The following is a 21917-nucleotide window of genomic DNA, read 5'->3' as shown; positions in this document are numbered from 1 at the left end:
TTTTTCGGACCGGACAGACAGGGAGTGGGAGTTTATTCCGGTGGTGGGTAAGTTAATTGCTTGTTCTCATATCTGTATATAAGTGTGTATTTGCCCTGCATGTATTAGTCCTGATGAAAGTCTGTGAATAGCAGACTGAAACGCCGATTTTTTACTCTGTAAGCTATTAAAAGTTAAATCTTAAATTGGAGTCCTGAGAGTGCTATCATCTTCAAATTTTTCTACATTTTTTTATTACAAATGTGATGCATATTAAAAATATCATATATATTATAAATCTTATTAGATCATATGTATATATGTTAAAAACAAGAAATCCCTAAAAAGGTTTAGTCTCAATTTAGGATGCTATAAAGGACAAGACCATATGATACTGTGTATAAACCTTCTGTATATTTAAAATCAAAGCGTTGTAAGGATAGATATAGTATATATATGAGCAGATAGATATAAAAGAACATATACACTATAAGCGGAAGAGGGGGGAAAAAAGGGGGGGGGAAAGAGGAGTAGCCCTTGGGGAATGGAACGTGATGAAAACGTAATAGGACAAAATATATACGGAGATAGAGTATTTAAAACCCACTTCTATTTAATATGTTGAGAGAGTATATTGAAAAACACTCAAGGAACTAGGGGGGATATATTGCAATATAACTCAAATTATTAAAAAGTGAAAGGTATACTAAAAAGTAGATCCCAATTCCAGAAGATAATAACGATCATAAAAAATGGAAAAACGGATCATAAAAAGGCATTGAGCTCAAAATCTACGTTGAGACCATGGGGAACCAGGGTGTTAAGAGTGAAAATCCATTTTGCCCCAGTTTGATCGAGATTAGTATCTATACTTCCTCCTCTCCAATGCACATTTACTTTTTCTATGGATAAAAATACAAGTCCTGCTGGATCAGCTCCATGCATTTCTTTAAAATGTTTTGAGAGATTATGGGTCATCCGACCTTTTTTGATGTTGCGAATATGCTCTGCTATTCTGATTTTTAGGGGTCTCTTAGTACGTCCTACATACTGTTTTTTGCATGGACACGTGATGAGGTATATAACACCTGAAGTGTTACAATTCATCTCAGTTCTTATCTTGTACTCTTTTCTATCATTTAGTGATATAAATTTTGTATTTCTAATTTCCGTCATAGGGTTATTCTTGCACCCAGCACGTTTTTGGCACCTCACGAAACCTCTCGTATCTACGTCCTCTCTTCTTATGATCTCGGACCTGGTCGTGGGTGCTAACAACAATTTAAGATTAGGAGCCCTTGTGAAAATAATCTGTGGATTTTCTTCAATAAATTGTGTTAAACTTGGGTCACTTCTTAATATTCCCCAATGTTTCTTCAGGATTTTTTGTATGGTTTGTGATTGGCTGCTGTACTTGGTAATGAATGCTGGAGTGTTACTGGATGACTTTATAGATTTATTTTTCTTCCATAGTGTGTCTTCACGTGGTATAGTCAATGTTTTTTTCTAAGGCCTCCCCCAGGAGTATCTCAGGATATCCTTTTTGAATGAATCTCTCTTTCATTTCTTCCAATTGTTCTCTGCACGTCTCCAGTTTCGAACAATTATGTCTAATCCTCCTAAATTGATTCTGGGGAATGTTTCTTAGCCATACTGGTCTGTGGTGGCTATCAAACGGAATGAAGCTGTTACAGTCTACATTCTTTTTGAAGGTCTTGGTATGTATTTCATTTTCTTCCACATATATGTTCAAATCCAAGAATTCGATTTTTTCTTTGGATTGTGCAAAGGTGAACTTAAGATGGTATGGGTTATTGTTCAAGTATATTTTGAATTCTTCCAGAGATTCTTGGTCACCTTTCCATATAAAAAAAAACAGTTGTCAATATATCTCCGCCACAGGAACAGTTTTGCGCCAAAGGGGCAGTGGTCCCATATAAATTCATCTTCCCACTTCCCCATAAAAAGATTAGCGTAGCTTGGCGCAAAACGTGTTCCCATGGCGTTACCCTCTATCTGTAAATAAAAAAGGCATTCTGACCAAAAGTAATTGTGTGTTAAAATAAATGCTATGCATCGTATTAAAAAATCTATCTGGTCATTCTTCAGCTCAGAATATACTGCCAGGGAGTATTGGATGGCTTCACAGCCCTGTAAATGTTCGATAACCGTGTATAATGAGGTTAGTCAGCTGTAACTAAAATCATGTCATCTTCCCATTTAAAATCTGATAGTTGATTGAGAATCTGTGTGGAATCCTTAAGATATGATCTGAGACATATAACTAAACCTTGCAGATAGTGGTCCACATATTCTGACAGATTGGATGTGAGGGACCCAATACCGGAAATGATTGCTTTTCCAGGTGGTCTTTGTAGTTTCTTGTGTATTTTGGGTAGGTGATAAAACACTGGTACCCGTGGGAATCTTATACACATGTATTTAAATTCTCTCTCATTGATAATTCCCCTCTCTTTACCATATTCCAGCAGTTCTTTCATTTCTTCCATATATTGTAAAGTGGGGTCTTCTACAATTCTCTGATAAGTGGAGATGTCTCCTAGTAGTCTAAGATTTTTTGTCCTATTACGTTTTCATCACGTTCCATTCCCCAAGGGCTACTCCTCTTCCCCCCCCCCTTTTTTCCCCCCTCTTCCGCTTATAGTGTATATGTTCTTTTATATCTATCTGCTCACATATATACTATATCTATCCTTACAACGCTTTGATTTTAAATATACAGAAGGTTTATACACAGAATCATATGGTCTTGTCCTTTATAGCATCCTAAATTGAGACTAAACCTTTTTAGGGATTTCTTGTTTTTAACATATATACATATGATCTAATAAGATTTATAATATATATGATATTTTTAATATACATCACATTTGTAATATATATTATTCTTTTTTAATGCATATTACTTTGCTTCCTAATAGTTCATGTATCCCATGATGTTTTTTACTCTATTTTAATTATAAAATTATGTATTTTAACTATAAAGTTATGTTTATGCTATGATTGTTCCCTAGACTAATACTTGTGTTTCGTTCCAGGATATCAGACCCCGTCTAAACATTACCGATGTATATTTTAGACGTATGATAACTTTCTTGTTTGTAATATCATCGTATCTATCTAATAATTTTTTATGATTTTTGATATATATTTCGCTGACGTATGATCATTTCCTAATTTTTAATATATATTTTGCTATTTATTCATACATTATGCGGCTTATGCAGTTATCTATATGTAATAGCAGAACATATATCTATCTATTTGTCTCTAATAATCAGATTATCTAAAAATTAATTTATGTACAAAATCTATTTATTTATATGACAAATATATGACTGTAGAAGTTTCTTTTCTTCTCCTTTTATTTCTTCTCTTTCTTTTTATACCAATTCTTTTTATACCGATTTTGTTCATATCAATTTCATCATGTATAAGAAGAAAAAATAATTGAATGAATGTTTTATTTTATTTTATTTCCATTTCTATTTTTATCTAATTTCGTCTTTTTCATTTTATTTTATTTTTCATTACATCTCCTAAGACATAAATGTACATGTAACTGTTATAGTTTTATCTTTGGATATATATGTTGTATTGAATGATCACCAATGAGACTGTTCAATAGTGATGTACCGAACTGTTCGCCGGCGAATAGTTCCCTGCGAACATAGCATGTTCGCGTCCGCCACCGCGGGCGAACACATGCGGTGTTCGGTCCGCCCCCTATTCGTCATCATTGAGTAAACTTTGACCCTGTACCTCACAGTCAGCAGACACATTACAGCCAATCAGCAGCACACCCTCCCTAGCAGACCCTCCCACCTACTGGACAGCATCCATTTTAGATTAATTCGGAAGCTGCAACCATTTTTTATTTTTTTTTCAATTTTTTTTTTTTTTTTTTAGTGCATATAAATGTTACAAGTAGATACTACCCCCAGACACTCTGTGTTACTGCAGATACTCCCTCCAGACACCCTGTGTTACTGCAGATACTCCCCCCAGACACTCTGTGTTACTGCAGATACTCCCTCCAGACACTGACACAGAGCAGAATAGGGACTGTTCCCCCTACATAGGGTCACTTGGCAGATATGGATTGACACCTATCCTAAGGATCCCTGATAAACACTGACACGGAGCCCTCCATGGGTGAAGATGGATTAATTTTTTTTTGTGCTCGGGTTTTTTATTTTATTTTTAAGTTCGACGGGTATGATGGCTTTTTATTTGGCCTTTTTTGGGGCTAAAAAAAAGAAGATTTTAGAAGAAGAAGACGTTGAATAGTAAGTTGAATTTTACTTTACAAGTTAGTAATTTTATTCCCCCTTCACTATTTTTTAGGGTGAGGGGGGTAGGTAGGGGCTTTTTTATTTGGTTGTGTGACTAGTGGCTTGGGGACACACACTGCATACACACTATACACACACTGCACACACTTTACACACACTACACACAATATACACACACTATACACACAATATACACACACACTGTACACACTATACACACACTGCACACACTATACACACTATACACACACTACACACACTACACACACACACTGTACACACTATGCACACACTGCATACACTATGCACACACTATACACACACACTACATACACACTGCACACATTATACACACACTACACACACTATACACACAATACACACACACACTGTACACACTATGCACACACTGCACACACTGCATACACTATGCACACACTATACACACACACACTACACACACTGCATACACACACTATACACACTCTATACACACACTGCACACACTATACACACTCACTATACACACAATATACACACACTGTACACACTATACACACTCACTATACACACAATATACACACACTTTACACACTATACACACACTTCATAAACATACATTTAAAACAAAATTGCAGCTGTTTTTTACATTTCAAAGTTGGGGAGGGGGGTGCCAAATAAAGGATCCGCCCTGGGTGCCAAATGCTCCAGGTACGCCCCTGTATAGAGGGGAGCCATGTTACTCTGTATATAGAGAGGAGCCATGTTTACACTGTATATAGAGGGAGCCATGTTACTCTGTATATAGAGGGAGCCATGTTTGCACTGTATATAGAGGGGAGCCATGTTTACACAGTATACAGAGGGAGCCATGTTACTCTGTATATAGAGGGAGCCATGTTTACTCTGTATATAGAGGAATGTTTGCGGTGCGTTAAACGGGGAGTTTGGTCTGTCACTGTGAAGCGGGCGTAACCCTTACACTACCTGATCGATACAACATCATACCTGATGTTTTAAAGCACGTTATTCCAAACAATTTAGGAATGTTAGGTGATTTCTGCCCTTTATGGATTAAAACCAGACTCTGCATCAACTATGTAATTTTCCATGGGAGTTTTGCCATGGATCCCCCTCCGGCATGCCACAGTCCAGGTGTTAGTCCCCTTGAAACAACTTTTCCATCACTATTGTGGCCAGAAAGAGTCCCTGTGTGTTTTAAAATTCGCCTGTCCATTGAAGTCTATGGCGGTTCGCACGGTTCGCCCGTTCGCGAACATTTGCGGAAGTTCGCGTTCGCCGTTCCCGAACCGAAAATTTCGGGTTCGCGACAACACTACTGTTCAACAAATTTAATGAAAAGATGTTCCGATTTTTACATTTTTCAATTAATCAATTAAACAACTGAGAGGTATTTAAACACCCTCATGTGGAGGGTATTCTATTCGTCTCTGAGGAAGTAGAGCTATTCTCTACGAAACGCGTCAGACAGTTAGAAGGAGTGTCCACACGATCTCCAGCCAGCCAGGATACCTTTGCAGAAGACTTACCCAGCTTGGATCCCAGACGCATCACTAACACCGCCGCACAAGCAGTACTGTTCCCCCGAAGTGAGGCTCGAGGTGGAATGCACTGTGGAACGCACGCCGTCCTCACCGGCGATCAGAATCTGGACGAGAGGATTACAAACAGCATCTGTATCCATCCAAGCTGAATTACAAGGTTGTCTTGCATTTTTACCCGCAATTGACTTGCATTAACATTGTGGATATAACTTTTACTTCATTTTTTGATTTTAATAATTTATAATAAATAATCACTTTGATACCTACAGTTGTTTTCAGCGATATACATATATTGCCTAAAGCAAACCAGTTTTGACGTGCTGGATTTGCTTGATTTCTGTATATATAAAATTTGTTCTAATAGATGGTAGTGGATACTTTGTAAACACTCTCTCAACCATCTAGTTATTGTATCCTTTATTTTTACTTATTTCTATTTTTCTATTTTTACTTATTTTTTTTATTTTTTTAACAATTGGGGAAAAAGGTTACAGTTTACCCTAGTCTCTCTATATTTTTCTTATAAACTGTGTCCTACTATCTATCTAATAGCTACACTAGACATTTAATGGTTAAATCTTAGACATTTTGGACATCTATATGAAGTACACTTACGGATGTTTTATAATCTATAATCCTTGACCATTTTCTCCACTTTCCGAATTTCATTTAATTTTAATTTTACTTTATTCCACTAAGTAAGCTCCTGGATAACTGTTACTATCTTGTATAGTATCTACAATCTATCTATATTGTTTCATAGGTTTTTGGTGAATCCCTATACCCTTCCAGTTTTAGAGCTTTCGTCTAATGGTCTGACTCCCTCTTTTCTGTATACTATATATATAGTTAGCAGTTTTTGTTTCTACTTTAACAAATATGTGTTTATAATGATTTAAATATAAAATTAAATTGGGAAACATCTCTTTGTCCTTCAACCTGTTGCTTCCATTTATCATTGTTCTACGCCCTTTGCACCTGGCAGTTAGCATAGAGAAAGCATACAGAGAGAGAGGAAAAATGAAACCGTGTTTTTATTTATTTTATTCATTTGTTTACCCTGTCTTTACCTTGTCTAAACTGGATTATGATGTAATTTTCTAAAACATTTAAAGGAATATTATAGGCATTTAAAAAAAACACAAGCTTAATTAAGCAGCTTTGATTGATATGATCATGCCCCGGTCTGCTCAATTGTCTGCCATTTAATAGTTACATCACTTTTGTTTCTGTACATGTAGCTGTAGCCAGATATTAAATTACTTATAAGTTATAATCTCCAGCTCTGTAAATTGAACTTTAATCACACAGAGAACAGGATATTGCAGGATCTAGCACACCATTAACAGAACATGAGATAAGAAACTCTAAATGAAATAGACTGTGCAGGAAGGAAGTTTAAAGATTAGATCTCTCTTTACAGGAAGTGTTTAGTAAGGCTGTGTAACTCACATGCAGGGAGGTATAACTATGGCTTCATAAACAACATGATAAGAAAAAGCCCCCCACTGAAGAAAATGGTATATGATGACGTGGATGAGAATATGCAAGAAAAATACATTGAAATGTGCATGGGAGTTAAAAGGCACAAAACATGAATTGTAGGAATATGGTACAAACTTCTTATTATAAATACTGAAGGTCTTATGTCATAACTAACTTAAAAAAACTGCTCATCTGAGCAAGACTTTAGTCTTTAGTGGAGAATTGAAATATCCTGACATTGAGCAAGATATATCGATTAGTAGTTCACCTGGTTTGTAAATCAATTGAATTAAACATGTTATATCTTAATAAAAAGAAGCACCAACTTTGTAATATATGATGTTACTCTGTACCTTTTAATAACTAATATTGCTGACTATAAATAAAAACAAAACATCAGAGGGCACTTAGGAAACCGTAACTATAATTTGGTGTAATTTCAGCTACAAAATACTCCTATGGGCTTTGCAAACACTAATAAAAGAAAAAGTCAACATTTTAATGGCAACTTACAATATTTCAGGATAAATTAAATGTATTTAAATGAATATTAGAAAAATACATTTCTCACAATATACAATTATAAAATGTTCATAAAACATGCAAATAAAAAACATTTGTGTTTTATGTTTTAACAATTTAGTGGATATACCCCCAATAAAAACATTGCTGCATGTTTTTTTTTTTTTTTTGGGGGGGGGGGGGGGGGGGGTTGGGGAGGCATATCTAAAACAGCTTGCAAAATCTGCAGATCTCTGGTCTGCTTTAACATAGCAGCTCAAATGGGAAGCAGCACAGAAGTCCAACACAGTCACGTAAGTGTCAAACCTTTCTTAACCCCTTAAGGACCGGCCTGTTTTTGCGATGTTTGTACGTTAAGGACCAGAGCAGTTTTAACACTGTTTGTGTTTAGCTGTAATTTTCCGCTCTCTCATTTACGGTTCCCATACAAGTTATATATTGTTTTTTTTCAAGACAAGAAGGGCTTTCTTTACATACCATTATTTGTATTATGTCATATATTGTATTTAAAAAAAAAAAATAAATATGGTGGAAAAAAAAAAAAAAAAAACCCATGTTTTTGGACTTTTACTTGAAAAATCTTTTACTTATCTACAAAAGCTAATGAAAAAAACTGCTAAATAGATTCAAAATGTTGTCCCGAGTTTAAAAACACCCAGTGTTTACATGCTTTATTGCTTTTTTTTGCAAGTTATAGGCCTATAAATACAAGTAGGAAATAGCTGTTTCAATATATATATATTTTAAATGTATCAGTAGTGACATTGTAACACCGTTATCTGTCATAAATCCCCGAATCACACCTCACATGTAGATATTTTTTTAAAGTAGACAACCCAGGGTACTCAAAATGGGGTATGTCCAGTCTTTTTTAGTAGCCACCTAGTCACACTGGCCAAAGTTAGCATTTATATTTGTTTGTGTGTTAAAAATGCAAAAAACGCTAACTTTGGCCGGTGTTTGTGACTAAGTGGCTACTAAAAAAGGCTGAACATACCCCATTTGCAATACCTTGGGTTGTCTTCTTTTGCAAATGGTATGCCATCATGGGGCTAATTCACATTCCTTGGCTACCATACGCTCTCAAAGGCAACCTAACCAATCTGACAAATTTCAATAAAAAAAGTTAAATTAAGCCTTATATTTGACCCTGTAACTTTCACAAACACTATAAAACCTCTACATATGGGGTACTGTTATACTCAGCAGACTTCGCTGAACACAAATATTAGTGTATCAGAACAGTAAAATGTATCACAGCAATAATATCCTCAGTGAAAGTGCTGTTTGTGTGTGAAAAATGCAAAAAACTTCACTTTCACTGACAATATCATCGCTGTGATATGTTTTACTGTTTTGAAACACTAATATTTGTGTTCAGCGAAGTCTCCCGAGTAAAACAGTACCCCCATGTACAGGTTTTAGGGTGTCATAGAAAGTTACAGGGTTAAACACAGTGCTAGCAAATTAAATTATCTGGACTTTCGGCCTGGGTTGGCAGGCAGGTCCCTCAAATTGCAATCATTAAAATTACTTAATTAGGTAAAAATATTACATAAATACGCACGTAGAATTTTAATATATATATATACATATTTATATATTTAACGTCTACGTGTATATTTATGAAATTATTTACGTAATTATGTATATGGACATATGTATATTTCGTATTATTTTTCTTTATTTATTTATACATAGATATATATATATATATATCATTACATTCTAAGTGTATTTTGATATAAATATATATATATCAGTATCAAAATGCTGTTAGAATAAAATTGCATATATGTATATAATTTTTTTTAATTATGAAAAATTATTTTTATTTTTTGTTATTTATTTTTATTAACATATTATTTGTATTTTATAATAATATATATATACCATATATATATAGTAATTATATATATTGTATATATTCGTGTGTAATTTAAATATAAGTGTATTTTTATATTAATATACGTATATATAAATATAAAAATACACTTAGTATGACATTATATATATGATACATATACATATATTATATATAGATATAATACATGTATATATATATATATATATATATATATATATACATATTATTATTTTTTTACACTGATTGCTATTTTTTTTAACTTTATTTTATGATTTTACAGATGCAGGGAGACTGCCTGTCAGCACAGACAGTCCCCCTGCAGGCAGACACATGGACCCCTATTGCGGTCATGTGATCGAGTGATCACATGGCCGTGGGGTCTTGATCTGCCGAGGGGAGACTGCCCGGGCAGACAGGCAGTCCCCCTGGACCGGGAGAAAGCGCTGATCGCCGCCGTGGGACCGACGGCGATCAGGTAAGTAGCCCCAGACCGTTATGACGGTTCAGGACCGTCAGCGGTCCAAACGCACGTTTTACCGCTGACGGTCCTGAACCGTCAGCGGTCCTGAAGGGGTTAAGCAGTTTAACAGTTTGCCGTCAGATAGTGCCATGGGCTTCTGGCACCGTAACCTCAGACAGCACTAGTTGTTATGGTACATTGATTATCCCTTTAAGGATTTATTACCATTTATATTATAGTTTATGCTGTACCAAAGACAGGTATTTATTCAGATTCAGTGGACCTGTTATTATCTTGACATTTATTAAATTGACATTATAGTCACCAGAGCAACTACAGCTTAATGTAGTTGTTCTGGTGGTGATATGAGGATAGTCAGTCCCTGCAGGTTTTTTTTTTTTTTTTGCAGTAAACCCTGTCTTTCCAGAGAAACGAGAGTGTTTACATAGCAGCCTAGGGACACCTACAGCGACCACTCCTCTGATGGCTACCAGAGTTGCTTCCTGGGGCACTGCTGCGCAGTGTGCAGCAATGACATTCAGTGCCACCACCCTCTGCATGGAGACACAACTTTTCTCATAGAGATGCATTAATTCAATGCATTTCTATAAGGAGATGGCTTATTGGCCAGGACGGCATTTGGCTTCTTCCCCGGCCCGCCTCCTTAACAATCTCAGACAATCTAATGCTTTCCTATGGGAAGGCATTGTGATTGGCTGAGATCATCACTTATGATGATGTCAGTCAAGGGGCAGAGTCAGCACACGCAGACTGGAATATAGGTCAGATTTTATTATATTTAGGGGGGGCATGAGGAGTGCTGAGGGGGTTAAAAAGTGTTTTAACACTATATGGTCAGAAATACATGTGTGTGTTCCTGACCCTATAGTGTTTGTATAAGTTAGGATTTTTTGTCATTATTTTCTCTTACAGCAATTTACTAGGAAGTGGAAATGTTTGCACTTTCAAAACAAATGTTTATATATATATATATATTATATATTTTTTATATATTTATTCTAGGAACAATTGACTGTTTTATTATATATTTTATATATTTATTTTTATATATTTATTCCTAGAACAATTGACTGTTTGAATTGACTGTATACATTAAATCTAAGGTATAATGGATCTAAGTGGAACAGCAATGGAAGAGGGAGCACAGAAAAAAAAGAAGAAGGCTCTTGTGGTACCTTCTCCACGTCCCCCTCGTGCCCTGTTTTGCCTTGGACTTCAAAATCGATTCAGGAAAAGCTGCATAAACATTGTGGAGTGGAAGTATCCTTCATACAGGCTATTTCGTGTATTAACACTGTTTGAGTTGCATTTTGCATGTTTAATTAAACCTAATATAAAACATTCAATGTAAATATTCAATATTAATCAAAACCATTTTAAAAATGGTTTTGAAGTTTCTTAATTGTTACTGTTTAAATAAACACTACTAATTTCTACCTCGCACTAATACTTTCATTAATTTTATTAATTTTGCTTTGAATAATTACTTGCTGTGTTTGCATTTAGGCTGCCTTATCTATCCTACTTCCTCCATTTTAAAATACTCCCTTTTTGCAGGTTACTGTTCGATTGTATAGCACCCTTTCTTTCCCGTCTAACCTGTAATATCAAATAACACAGTATTATGTCATCATGAATCACAGAACATGCTTGCACACAAGTATAGAATATTCAAGGATACAATTAATATGTATGTCAACAGGTTTTTGTGAAATAATTGAAAATAGGCCTGGCCAATCAGCATCTCTGGGGAAAGTTCAGCATTTCCATGCAGAGAGTAAAGATTCTGAATGTCAGGAAGTATCTCTAGTGGCCATCTGAGGAGTCACTCTAGATGTGTTTACATCCAAAATTATGCAGGGAAATCTTATAATCATTAGATAAACTACATTAAGTTGTTCTAGTGACTATAGTGTCCCTTTAATCCTGCAGTGTAAAACATTGCAGCTTTAGAGAAAGTGCAATGTTTACATTGCAGTGTTAAACCTGCCTCTAGTAGCTGACTACCAGACAGGCAGTACAGGCACTTCTTGTTTGACTCCCTAAAATTATGCTGGATTGTCTCTGGGCATCCAGAGTGTTGAAAAGCCTCATAGGAAAGATTGAGTAAATGCTTTCCTGTGGGGAAGACCTCATGAATGGCGCACTCGCCATGCATGGGAATTAGGTTCACCCCATTGGCTGGAGGAGGCTGACACAACTCCAAGGGACATCAACGTTGGAATCAGGTAAGTGGAATATTTTTTTAAACCCTTTACATTGTGAGGGGTGGTGAGAGAGCGTGTGACAGAGTGTTCCTATAGTGTTAGAAATACAGCTTTGTATTCCTAACACTAAAGTGTTTCTTTAAATAGAAGTTTGAACCAATATGAGTTTAAATAACACAGAAGTTAGAACATCCCTTTCCATTTTGAAACTGTTTTAGTGGGGCAAGTATGAGTGTTATTAAGATTGGAAATATGACTCAGTGCACAGTCTGCTGTATATATGCATGTCTGGAAGAGTGTTTTTGGGTTACAGACCTCTGTGGAAAATGTGAATTAGTTGCTTCTCTGGGAGCTCTGATTGGAGATCTGGTGAAGCAAATTGCAACACTGAGGTTTATTGTCAACCTTGAGACTGCTCACTGAGCAGCACTTAGTGAGGACAGGAAACGCAGTAGTGCAGTAGAAAGAGATGAGCCAGATAGAGAACAGGCAGTTAGCTGGGTTGGCAGTTGGGTGAGGTAGCAGAGGGGGAGGGAAGAGGAAGGCTGTTGCCACTCCTGATTTTTTTTACACCCTAGCATATTTTCCAGGTTGAGTGAAGATGTTGGGAGTATCAACTCTGGAGTGGATGTGCTGGAGGAAACTGCTTCTGTAATAGCTGGGGGAACAGCTACTCTTGTATGGATGGAATCCAAAATGAAAGAAAGGGAATTCTATTACAAGAGTAAACAAGGTAATCTGCCACTCTGATCGCATCAACTGGACAGTTTGCTGTCTCCCATGTGCTCAGGTACAACATGTTGCTGACAGAGTGGAAGGATTATTGAGAAGGGCTGGGGATGACCCAGCTGTCATGGTCCATATTAGTACAATACCAAAGTTAGAGGAAAATTTAGGACTTTAAAGAAAGAGTTCAGGGAGTCAGACAACAGACTTAAGAAGAGGACCTCGAAGGTAGTATTTTCTGAGATATTACCTGTACCTTGCACTACACTGGTAATGCATCAGGAAATTAGAGAGGTCAATGTGTGGCTGAAGTCTTGGTGGAGTAAGTAGGGTTTTGGGTTGTTACAGCGATGGACCGATTTTGCGCTTGGGTACAATTTTTACAGCAGTGATTGATTGCATCTGAATGGAAGAGGCTTTGTGCTTGGAGAGAGGATGGTTAGAAGGTTGGAGGAGGCTTTAAACTATTAATGAGGGGTTCAAAGAATGGTAAATGTGGTAGATAGTATAGAAAATAGATGAAATTCAGCTGAAGTCAAGGAAGGTAGAGGTCTTAAAGGACCACTCTAGTGCCAGGAAAACATACTCCCGCTCCCGCCCGGGTCTAGAAAGGGGAAAAGGGGTAAAACTTACCTTTTTCCAGCGCTGGGCGGGGAACTCTCCTCCTCCTCTCCGCCCCGTCGGCTGAATGCGCACGCGCGGCAAGAGCTGCGCGCGCATTCAGCAGGTCGCATAGGAAAGCATTCACAATGCTTTCCTATGGACGCTTGCGTGCTCACTGTGATTTTCACAGTGAGAATCACGCAAGCGCCTCTAGCGGCTGTCAATGAGACAGCCACTAGAGGATTAGGGGGAAGGCTTAACCAATTTATAAACATAGCAGTTTCTCTGAAACTGCTATGTTAATAAAGAAATGGGTTAACCCTAGCTGGATCTGGCACCCAGACCACTTCATTAAGCTGAAGTGGTCTGGGTGCCTAGAGTGGTCCTTTAACATTAGGTAAATACCTCAGGTGAACAACAACACATTACACTGTGTCATGATTTATTTAACAAAAATAAAGCGAAAATGGAGACGCCATGTGAGAATAAGTACACCTTTACTGCTTACATAGGAATTAAGAGATGCTGCTAATAAAATGTCCCTGGTTATTTAATCATCAGCAAGTGTGACCACCTTCATAAAAGCTGAAGTTTTAGCAGTTTGCTTGTCTGGAGTATTCGGGTGTGTGTTAATACAATGCAAAGGAGGAAAGACATCAGCAATGATCTTAGAGAAGCAATTGTTGCTGCCCAGCAAACTGGGAAGAGTTATAACGCCATTTTCAAACATTTTAAAGTCTAACATTCTACAGTGAGAAAGATTATTAAAAAGTGGAAACATTTAAGACAGTTAGTAAAATCTCTGACTCGACAGGCCTCAGTTAGCATGTTAAATATTACTAGTTCATGACAGTACAATTAGAAAAAGACAGGACAAGTATGGTTGCCCAAGCACACCAGCAAATTTACAACAGAATGGCTGAAAAGAGAAAAAAAATCAAGGTGTTGCAATGACCCAGTCAAAATCCAGACCTCAACCCAATTGAAATGCTGTGCCTTAAGAGAGCTGTGCATAAACAAATGTCAGCAAACCTCAATAAACTGAAGCAACTTTGTACAGAAGGGGGGGGGGGGGGGGCAAGATTTCTACACAACGATGTGAGAGACTGATAAAGACATACATAGTAAAATCTCTGACTCGACAGGCCTCAGTTAGCATGTTAAATATTACTAGTTCATGACAGTACAATTAGAAAAAGACAGGACAAGTATGGTTGCCCAAGCACACCAGCAAATTTACAACAGAATGGCTGAAAAGAGAAAAAAAATCAAGGTGTTGCAATGACCCAGTCAAAATCCAGACCTCAACCCAATTGAAATGCTGTGGCAGGACCTTAAGAGAGCTGTGCATAAACAAATGTCAGCAAACCTCAATAAACTGAAGCAACTTTGTACAGAAGGGGGGGGGGGGGGGGGCAAGATTTCTACACAACGATGTGAGAGACTGATAAAGACATACATAAAATGATTACTGCCTGGGACGGACTGACAGTGGCCTGGGCCACCGGGGCAAAATTAGCACCTGGGCCCCCAGCAGACCAATATATATGCTGTTGTAGGTGTACCATGTATTTGATTGTATTTACATGTAAAGAGAATGTGTGTTTCTGTGTGTATATTCACGGTGAGCGCTAGTGTAAGTGAATATATGTGTCTTTGTATGTAGTGTCAGGATATGTGATTTCAGAGTATATCTGAATACATGTATGTACGTAGCGGGGAATGTGGTGCGACTCAGAGTAAGGAGACTACCCCAATTCTCCCCCCAATAATGACAAACAACGAATATTGGATGAAACAGGCCACAGCATTTATTAAACTTACAACTTTAGGACTCATCCGAACTTTATTCTTTTTATTTAATTCAAATATAAATAAACACATAAATATATACATATACATACCATAATTAACATATAAATTACACTTATTGCCCTACAGCCTCCAACTTAAATAACCGTCCTTGCCAACAAACTTAAGCAGGTGCCTATGCACCAAAACTTTACCCACTGGTGTCTCGCCTCCCCCCTCGTCCAAACCAAAAATTCCCATCATCTTAAATGCTCTACCACCAGCCGGCTTTTTGCTCGGTGGGCACGTCCTATTCGGTAACTTAAAAGTTTACCTTACAGAGCAGGGGAGGTTGAGACCCACCATGTCCATCTCCTGACATTCCATCTGCTCCCCAACCCTGTTGGCAAGGACATGGTCCCCGCTAGCTGTGACGGAACAAAAACAGAAAATTAGGGTGGGTGGGAGGGAAGTTGTTTGCTGGCCAGAATCCCAAAAGGCACTGAGGTAAGATGATCCCTGCCCCACTACAAACCCATAACCACTCCCCTAAACACATATAGCCAATTACTAGCACCATCCCCACACTCATACATGTGCCCTTGTCCGTTTAGCTGTGCTGACTCCCCAGGGCCTTGTTTTTGGTTTTGTAAATAGGGTTGTATTTATTTTATGTGTTTGTGTAGCATGGCAATATGTATAAGGGGGTATAAGTGAATTTTGGCAATGTGTTTGTATGAGGTATGCAGGCCTCTAAATTTTGCTTCTTAAATTACAAACCAAATGTTAAATGTTACGAGCCACCTTAAAGGAACACTATAGTGTCAGGAACACAAACGTGTATTCCAGACACTATAGGTTTATAGGCACACATTAAAAAGGTGATTTACTCACCTTCATTCCAGCGCATACCAAACTTGTGGCTGCACCGCCCCTGCTCCGCCTCATTGGCGGAGTACATCACTTTAGATTATCTCAGCCAATCCAATGCTTTATCATAGGAAAGCACTGGAAGGCGATTGTGCACATGCTGCAAAAACCCTACGCTGCGCCAATCATCTTCTCATAGAGATGCATTGAATCAGTGCTTCTCTATGACAAGCGTTCAGCATCTTCAGTGCTGCACATTTTGCCTCAGGCGCTCAGTCCGCCCCTGATTACTGCAACTTATTGCTGCTAAAGGTGGTTCTACAAGCTATTGAATCATAAGGTTAAGTAATCATAAGTAACCTTATGATTCAATAGCTTGTACACATGGCTTCTCCATTTTGGCTTTATTTTTGTTAAATACACCATGACACTGTGTAATTGATCATTTGAGGTTGTATTTAACTGATTGTAAGGTCTGCTAAGGAAGAGATAATTGTTTTTATATCCTCATATGTAAAACCTTAGAATTCAAAGATGGTGTACTTTCTTTTCCCATCAGTGAGCGTTTCCTTTCAAACCGCAGTCTGCTCGACCTCTGGCAGGAGGAGAGCAGCACAGCGCTCCTATCCTGCCGGTCACCTGGCATTCACCGGCCTTGGGTCGGTACGCCCATGGTCGCAGGGGCAGGCAGGGTGGCTGGGCCACCTGGAGTGACAGGCCCAGTTGCAATTGCGATTCCTGCGACCATGCTAGTTACACCACTGTGTATGCCTACAGCAGCTGGGGTTTCTCTGGTCCCAGTCACAAGGCAGCAGCATTTTCTTCACCATCTTGGTGCTTTAGACATACACATGCCAAGCGTTGCATACTTTATGGAAACTCCTATGGGTTGGCTCTGTGGTATGTGTCTGCAGTCTACAGTTCCATATAAGGCTGCTTCCCCATCTCCTCAGTTTTCTGCTGTACTGGCCAGCTTAACATATGGGCTAATGAAGCTCTATGGGCAGTGATTGTGCGAATGTGGGTCGCTAAGTTTGAGTGTGTGTATCAGTTACCAGAGGTGTAAATATAAACCACCAGGCCCTGGTGCAAAAAATGCCCTGGTGCCCCCCTCATGTGTCTTATCCCCCCCCTCCCCAGCCCCTACATGCTACCCATTCCCTTCCCCACAGCCACCCCATGTGTCCCATTCCCTCTACCATGGTCACAGGGGTCACAGCGGCCAGGACCCCTGTAGTGATGAGCCAGGTCACCTCTGCGTGCCCTGCGACCGTGGAAGTTATGCTGTAAGGAGGGAAGCCAGTGGCAGCAGTGTTCAGTACCAGTGCCTGTTACATCATTACAAAACAGTTTAACTCTGAAGGTAAGACAGCGCCAGACCCGAATGTGCCATAGCAACTTAAATAAGCTGTTATGGAGATGGTACTGTTCCTCTATAAATAAACTAAACTTCTTACACTATACTGACACACTAATATAAATCTACATTCACAAAATATGATAATGTACAATAATGCATTCCTACATTGAAATATAAATTCTGGAACTACATATTTAATGTACATAAACATACATAATTGCATTAAGAAATAGAGGGGGAGATACAGTGCTCACTCAAATGGCTGCAGATTCTGTTAATTGGATACACTAAGAATTAAAGGGAAAACAATAGGTAGAAAACAAGAAAGAAATGGTTTGCGCCAAGTATAAATTGAAATAAGTATGGATGTATATATATTTATATATATATATATATATATATATATATATATTTGTAGTCGGGGCAAAAAAAAAAGGTAACATAACATATTATAACCAATAAACATATTTAAATTGACACCAGTCAGTTGTGGTGTGCCGGAACCGACAACGCCGTAGGCCTGTAATAAAAGTGGGCAAAAAGAAAAGTACCATGGAAAATGTATTCATATAACAAAACATTGTTTATTTGGACAAGTCACGAAAAGCTTGCCTTAACTTAACTTTAACTGTGTTTGGAATGTAAAGAGTATAGGCGAAGGATTTCCAGCGTCCCATAGCCTTCATGATATATGTGTGTATATATATATATATATATATATATATATATATATATATACACACACAGTAAAACAAAATAGTGATAGAAATAACTTAGATATACTTAAAAAGTCCCTAATTTCTTTGAACACCAAGGAGGACCTTTGACTGATCTGCACTAAAGCATCTCCTCCTCAAAGGCTTATAGAAAAAATACTCCTTTTTTATTGCTTTGGAACTTTTTAAGTGGTTTTAATCCACACTTTTTTTCCCACCACAACTCTTTTGGCATGTACTTTACAGGTAACGCCAAGCCTCTACAGCAAGCCAGTAACAAACCTCATGCTGATGAGTTGCATTGACAACGAAACAGCTGTCCATTAGTGGTTCACCTGCTTTGCTCCTCTTCCTGAGTTGTGTTTCAAAGCTGTTGTTTACAGCAGACATATACTCCAAGGAATCCATGTATAAAGTCGAATTATGAGGCAAAAATGTGGTTCTTTGTTGACCTCATTTGCATATGCCTACCCAGAATCCCTTGCAGTAGTAAGAGCACTGTTAAAGTGAGATTTCTGTGGGAAAAGCAAGTCTTATGGCTTGACTGGTGTGTGTATTTGTGTTTAGCAATGTATTAACTATATATATATATATATATATATATTTTTTTTTTTTTAATTTCAATTTATACTTGGCGTAAACCTGGACAGGTTCTAATTACCTTGGTTCTACTGGGCGCCCATACTGCATTCTGTCTTCAAGATGAAGAAGGTGGATGAGAAGGTGGATGCTAACTTTTTGTAAGGTAGGAATTCATTCACTGAATGAGAGTATCAGCTGACAGAAATGTTGGTGCCCCTTATACAGCTCAAGCCTTGGGCTCTGGGAATACACGAACCGGGCCCACCCCTGAGTCTGTGAACAAGGATGAGTAAAGTGGCTGCAGTGTGTGCACTCCTGGCACGATAGCACTACAGCACACTTCATTTTATGCATCCAAAAATAAAATACCGGTAGATCAAAATCCTTAGCCCCTAATCCATCCGGCTCGTAATTTGGCCCTGCATGCTATGTATATGTTATACAAATGTGCTATAGAGGGTATCAAATAATCAAGAGAAAAGTATACAAAAAGCAAGTAGGCACAAATCGGGCAAATTAAAGTTATACTTGTTCTAGCTAATAGTTTTTTTTATCATTTTAAAATAAACAGAACGAGTTATCTGTGAAAATAAGACGAGAAAAAAATAAAAATAAAAGGTTGAAAGTTAAACACATTAAAAGATAATAAATCGTACTTGCACAAGAAGGTAAAATGTAGAAATATATTTGTTGCATTGTTCAAAATATTTTGATATCATTTGATTATCAAAAAAGTGAATAGTGAATAGAATATATACACAGAGTTAGAAATCTATTTACGCTTTAATAGTGAAAGCCATCTGCCAAGCATTCCTCTGATGCAAAAGGCTTAGTTATACTATTTAGTGATCCTTAAATATCCACACCTGTTCACTAATTTTCTCAAGACACAGGAATCGACTTTCTTGAAACCATTCCTTCCCATTTCTTCCAGTCCCATCTTGTACTGCAGACACTGTTTATTGTCTTATATAGCACTCTGTTTGCATCTTGTGTGCTGCTATAAATCAAACCATATGCTGAGATAGTCTAATTTGGAGTCATAAACCACCGTTTATACACACACTGTATATTTTTTGTGCAGCCTGAAAGACATACAGCTAATACAACAATGTCAAAGCTATTTTAAACCCGAAAATGCTTCATGTTAGCTTGGGAGAGTTAAAAAATGCCTGACATGTGAATAGTAACTCTGAGTCAGATGCATAACTACATAGAAACATAGAATGTGACGGCAGATAAGAGTCATTCAGCTCATCTAGTCTGCCCAATATTCTAAATATTTTCATTAGTCCCTGGCCTTATCTTATGTATAGGATAGCCTTATGCCTATGCCATGCTTGCTTAAACTCCCTCATTTTGTTAACATCTACCACAGCAGCCAGAAGTCTATTCCATGCATTCACTACCCTCTCAGTAAAGTAATACTTCCTAGTATTATCTTTAAATCTTTGCCTCTCTAATGTAAAACTCCTCTTGTTGTGGTAGTTTTTCTTCTTTTAAATATACTCTCTCCTCATTTACTGTGTTGATTCCCTTATGTATTTAAATCACATGGATTTCAAGATCTGAGACAACATGGGTTTACTTCAGGGAGATCATGCCAAAGTAATCTTATTGATTTTGATTGGGTAACTAAAATAATAGATTTGGGTGGTGCAGTAGACATTGCTTACCTAGATTTCAGTAAGGCTTTTGACACTGTTCCACATAAAAAGGCTTATCAATAAACTAATCTTTGAGTTTGGATTCCAATATTGTTGAATGGGTAAGGCAGTGGCTGAGTGACAGGCAACAGAAGGTTGTAGTCAATGTATATTCGAAGCATGGGCTTGTCACCAGTGGGTTACCTCAGGGATCTGTACTTGGACCCATTCTCTTTAATATGTTTATTAGTGATATAATTGCAGAAGTTCTTGATGGTAAGGTATGTCTTTTTGCTTATGATATTAAGATATAGCAGGGTTGATGTTCCAGGAGGGATAAGCGAAATGGCAAATGATTTAGGTAAACTAGAAAAATGGTCAGAGTTGTGGCAACTGGCATTTAATGTGGATAAGTGCAAGATAATGCATCTTGGACGTAAAAACCCAAAGGCAGAGTACAGAATACTTGATAGAGTCCTAACCTCAACATCTGAGGAAAGGGCTGCTTGTGGGATTGCGTGTGTGTAGAGTGAGCTGATTGTGGTGTGGTATTGTGTAATAAGGTCGGTTTTAGTCTTGTTGTGTTTTGGTGTAAAGTAATGCATATTTGGCTAGGGGCTGTAGAGAATGTGTGTATATGGGATGTAGCAAGTGTGAGCATGCTGCAAGCAGTGTGTGTGTATATATAGGTGATCTAGTGTTTGTAGGGGTTGTAGAGAGTGTGTGTTTAGGGGTGTAGTATGTGTTTGTTTACAAGGAATCTAGTGTGTGTATAGGGGATCCAGAGTGTGTATGTTAGGACTATAGTGTGTGTGTAGGTGGTGTAGTCTGTGTGTGTGTGTGTGTGTGTGTATACACTGGAGTCTAGTGTGTGTTTGAAGGACCCAGAATGTGTAGGTGATCTAGTGAGTGTGTGTATTCAACGGATTTGGAGTGTATATAGGGATCTAGTGTGTGTATATGATCCAGAGTTGGGTAAGGGATCTAGTGTCTGGAATGTAATGTGTTTAGGGGGTGCAGTATGTGTGTGATGGGTTCAGTGTGTGTGAGGGGTGCTGTATATAAATATGTTTGGAAGTATTGTGTGGGTGCGTGTGTGTGTTTGATGCAGTGTGTCGGGGTTCTGTGTGTATGTGTGAGGGGTGCAGTGGGTGTCTGTGAGGGGTGTAGTGTGTGTGTGTGATGGATGCTGTGTTTGAGG

General features: G+C 37.9%; 1 protein-coding gene across 1 annotated transcript in view; it reads left to right on the top strand.

Annotated features, from left to right (window-relative positions):
• The window catches only part of CACNA1S (calcium voltage-gated channel subunit alpha1 S), a 307567-nt gene that overhangs the window by 51654 nt on the left and 233996 nt on the right, over positions 1 to 21917 (top strand). The window contains exon 2 of the mRNA XM_063453212.1: positions 11319 to 11475. Coding sequence (XP_063309282.1) covers positions 11324 to 11475 — 152 coding nt within the window. The 5' untranslated portion in view covers positions 11319 to 11323. The remainder of the gene's footprint in view (positions 1 to 11318; positions 11476 to 21917) is intronic.

This window comes from Pelobates fuscus, chromosome 1, assembly GCF_036172605.1.
Source record: "Pelobates fuscus isolate aPelFus1 chromosome 1, aPelFus1.pri, whole genome shotgun sequence".
Classification (NCBI taxonomy): domain Eukaryota; kingdom Metazoa; phylum Chordata; class Amphibia; order Anura; family Pelobatidae; genus Pelobates; species Pelobates fuscus.
This window is presented reverse-complemented; position numbering and strand designations above follow the sequence as displayed.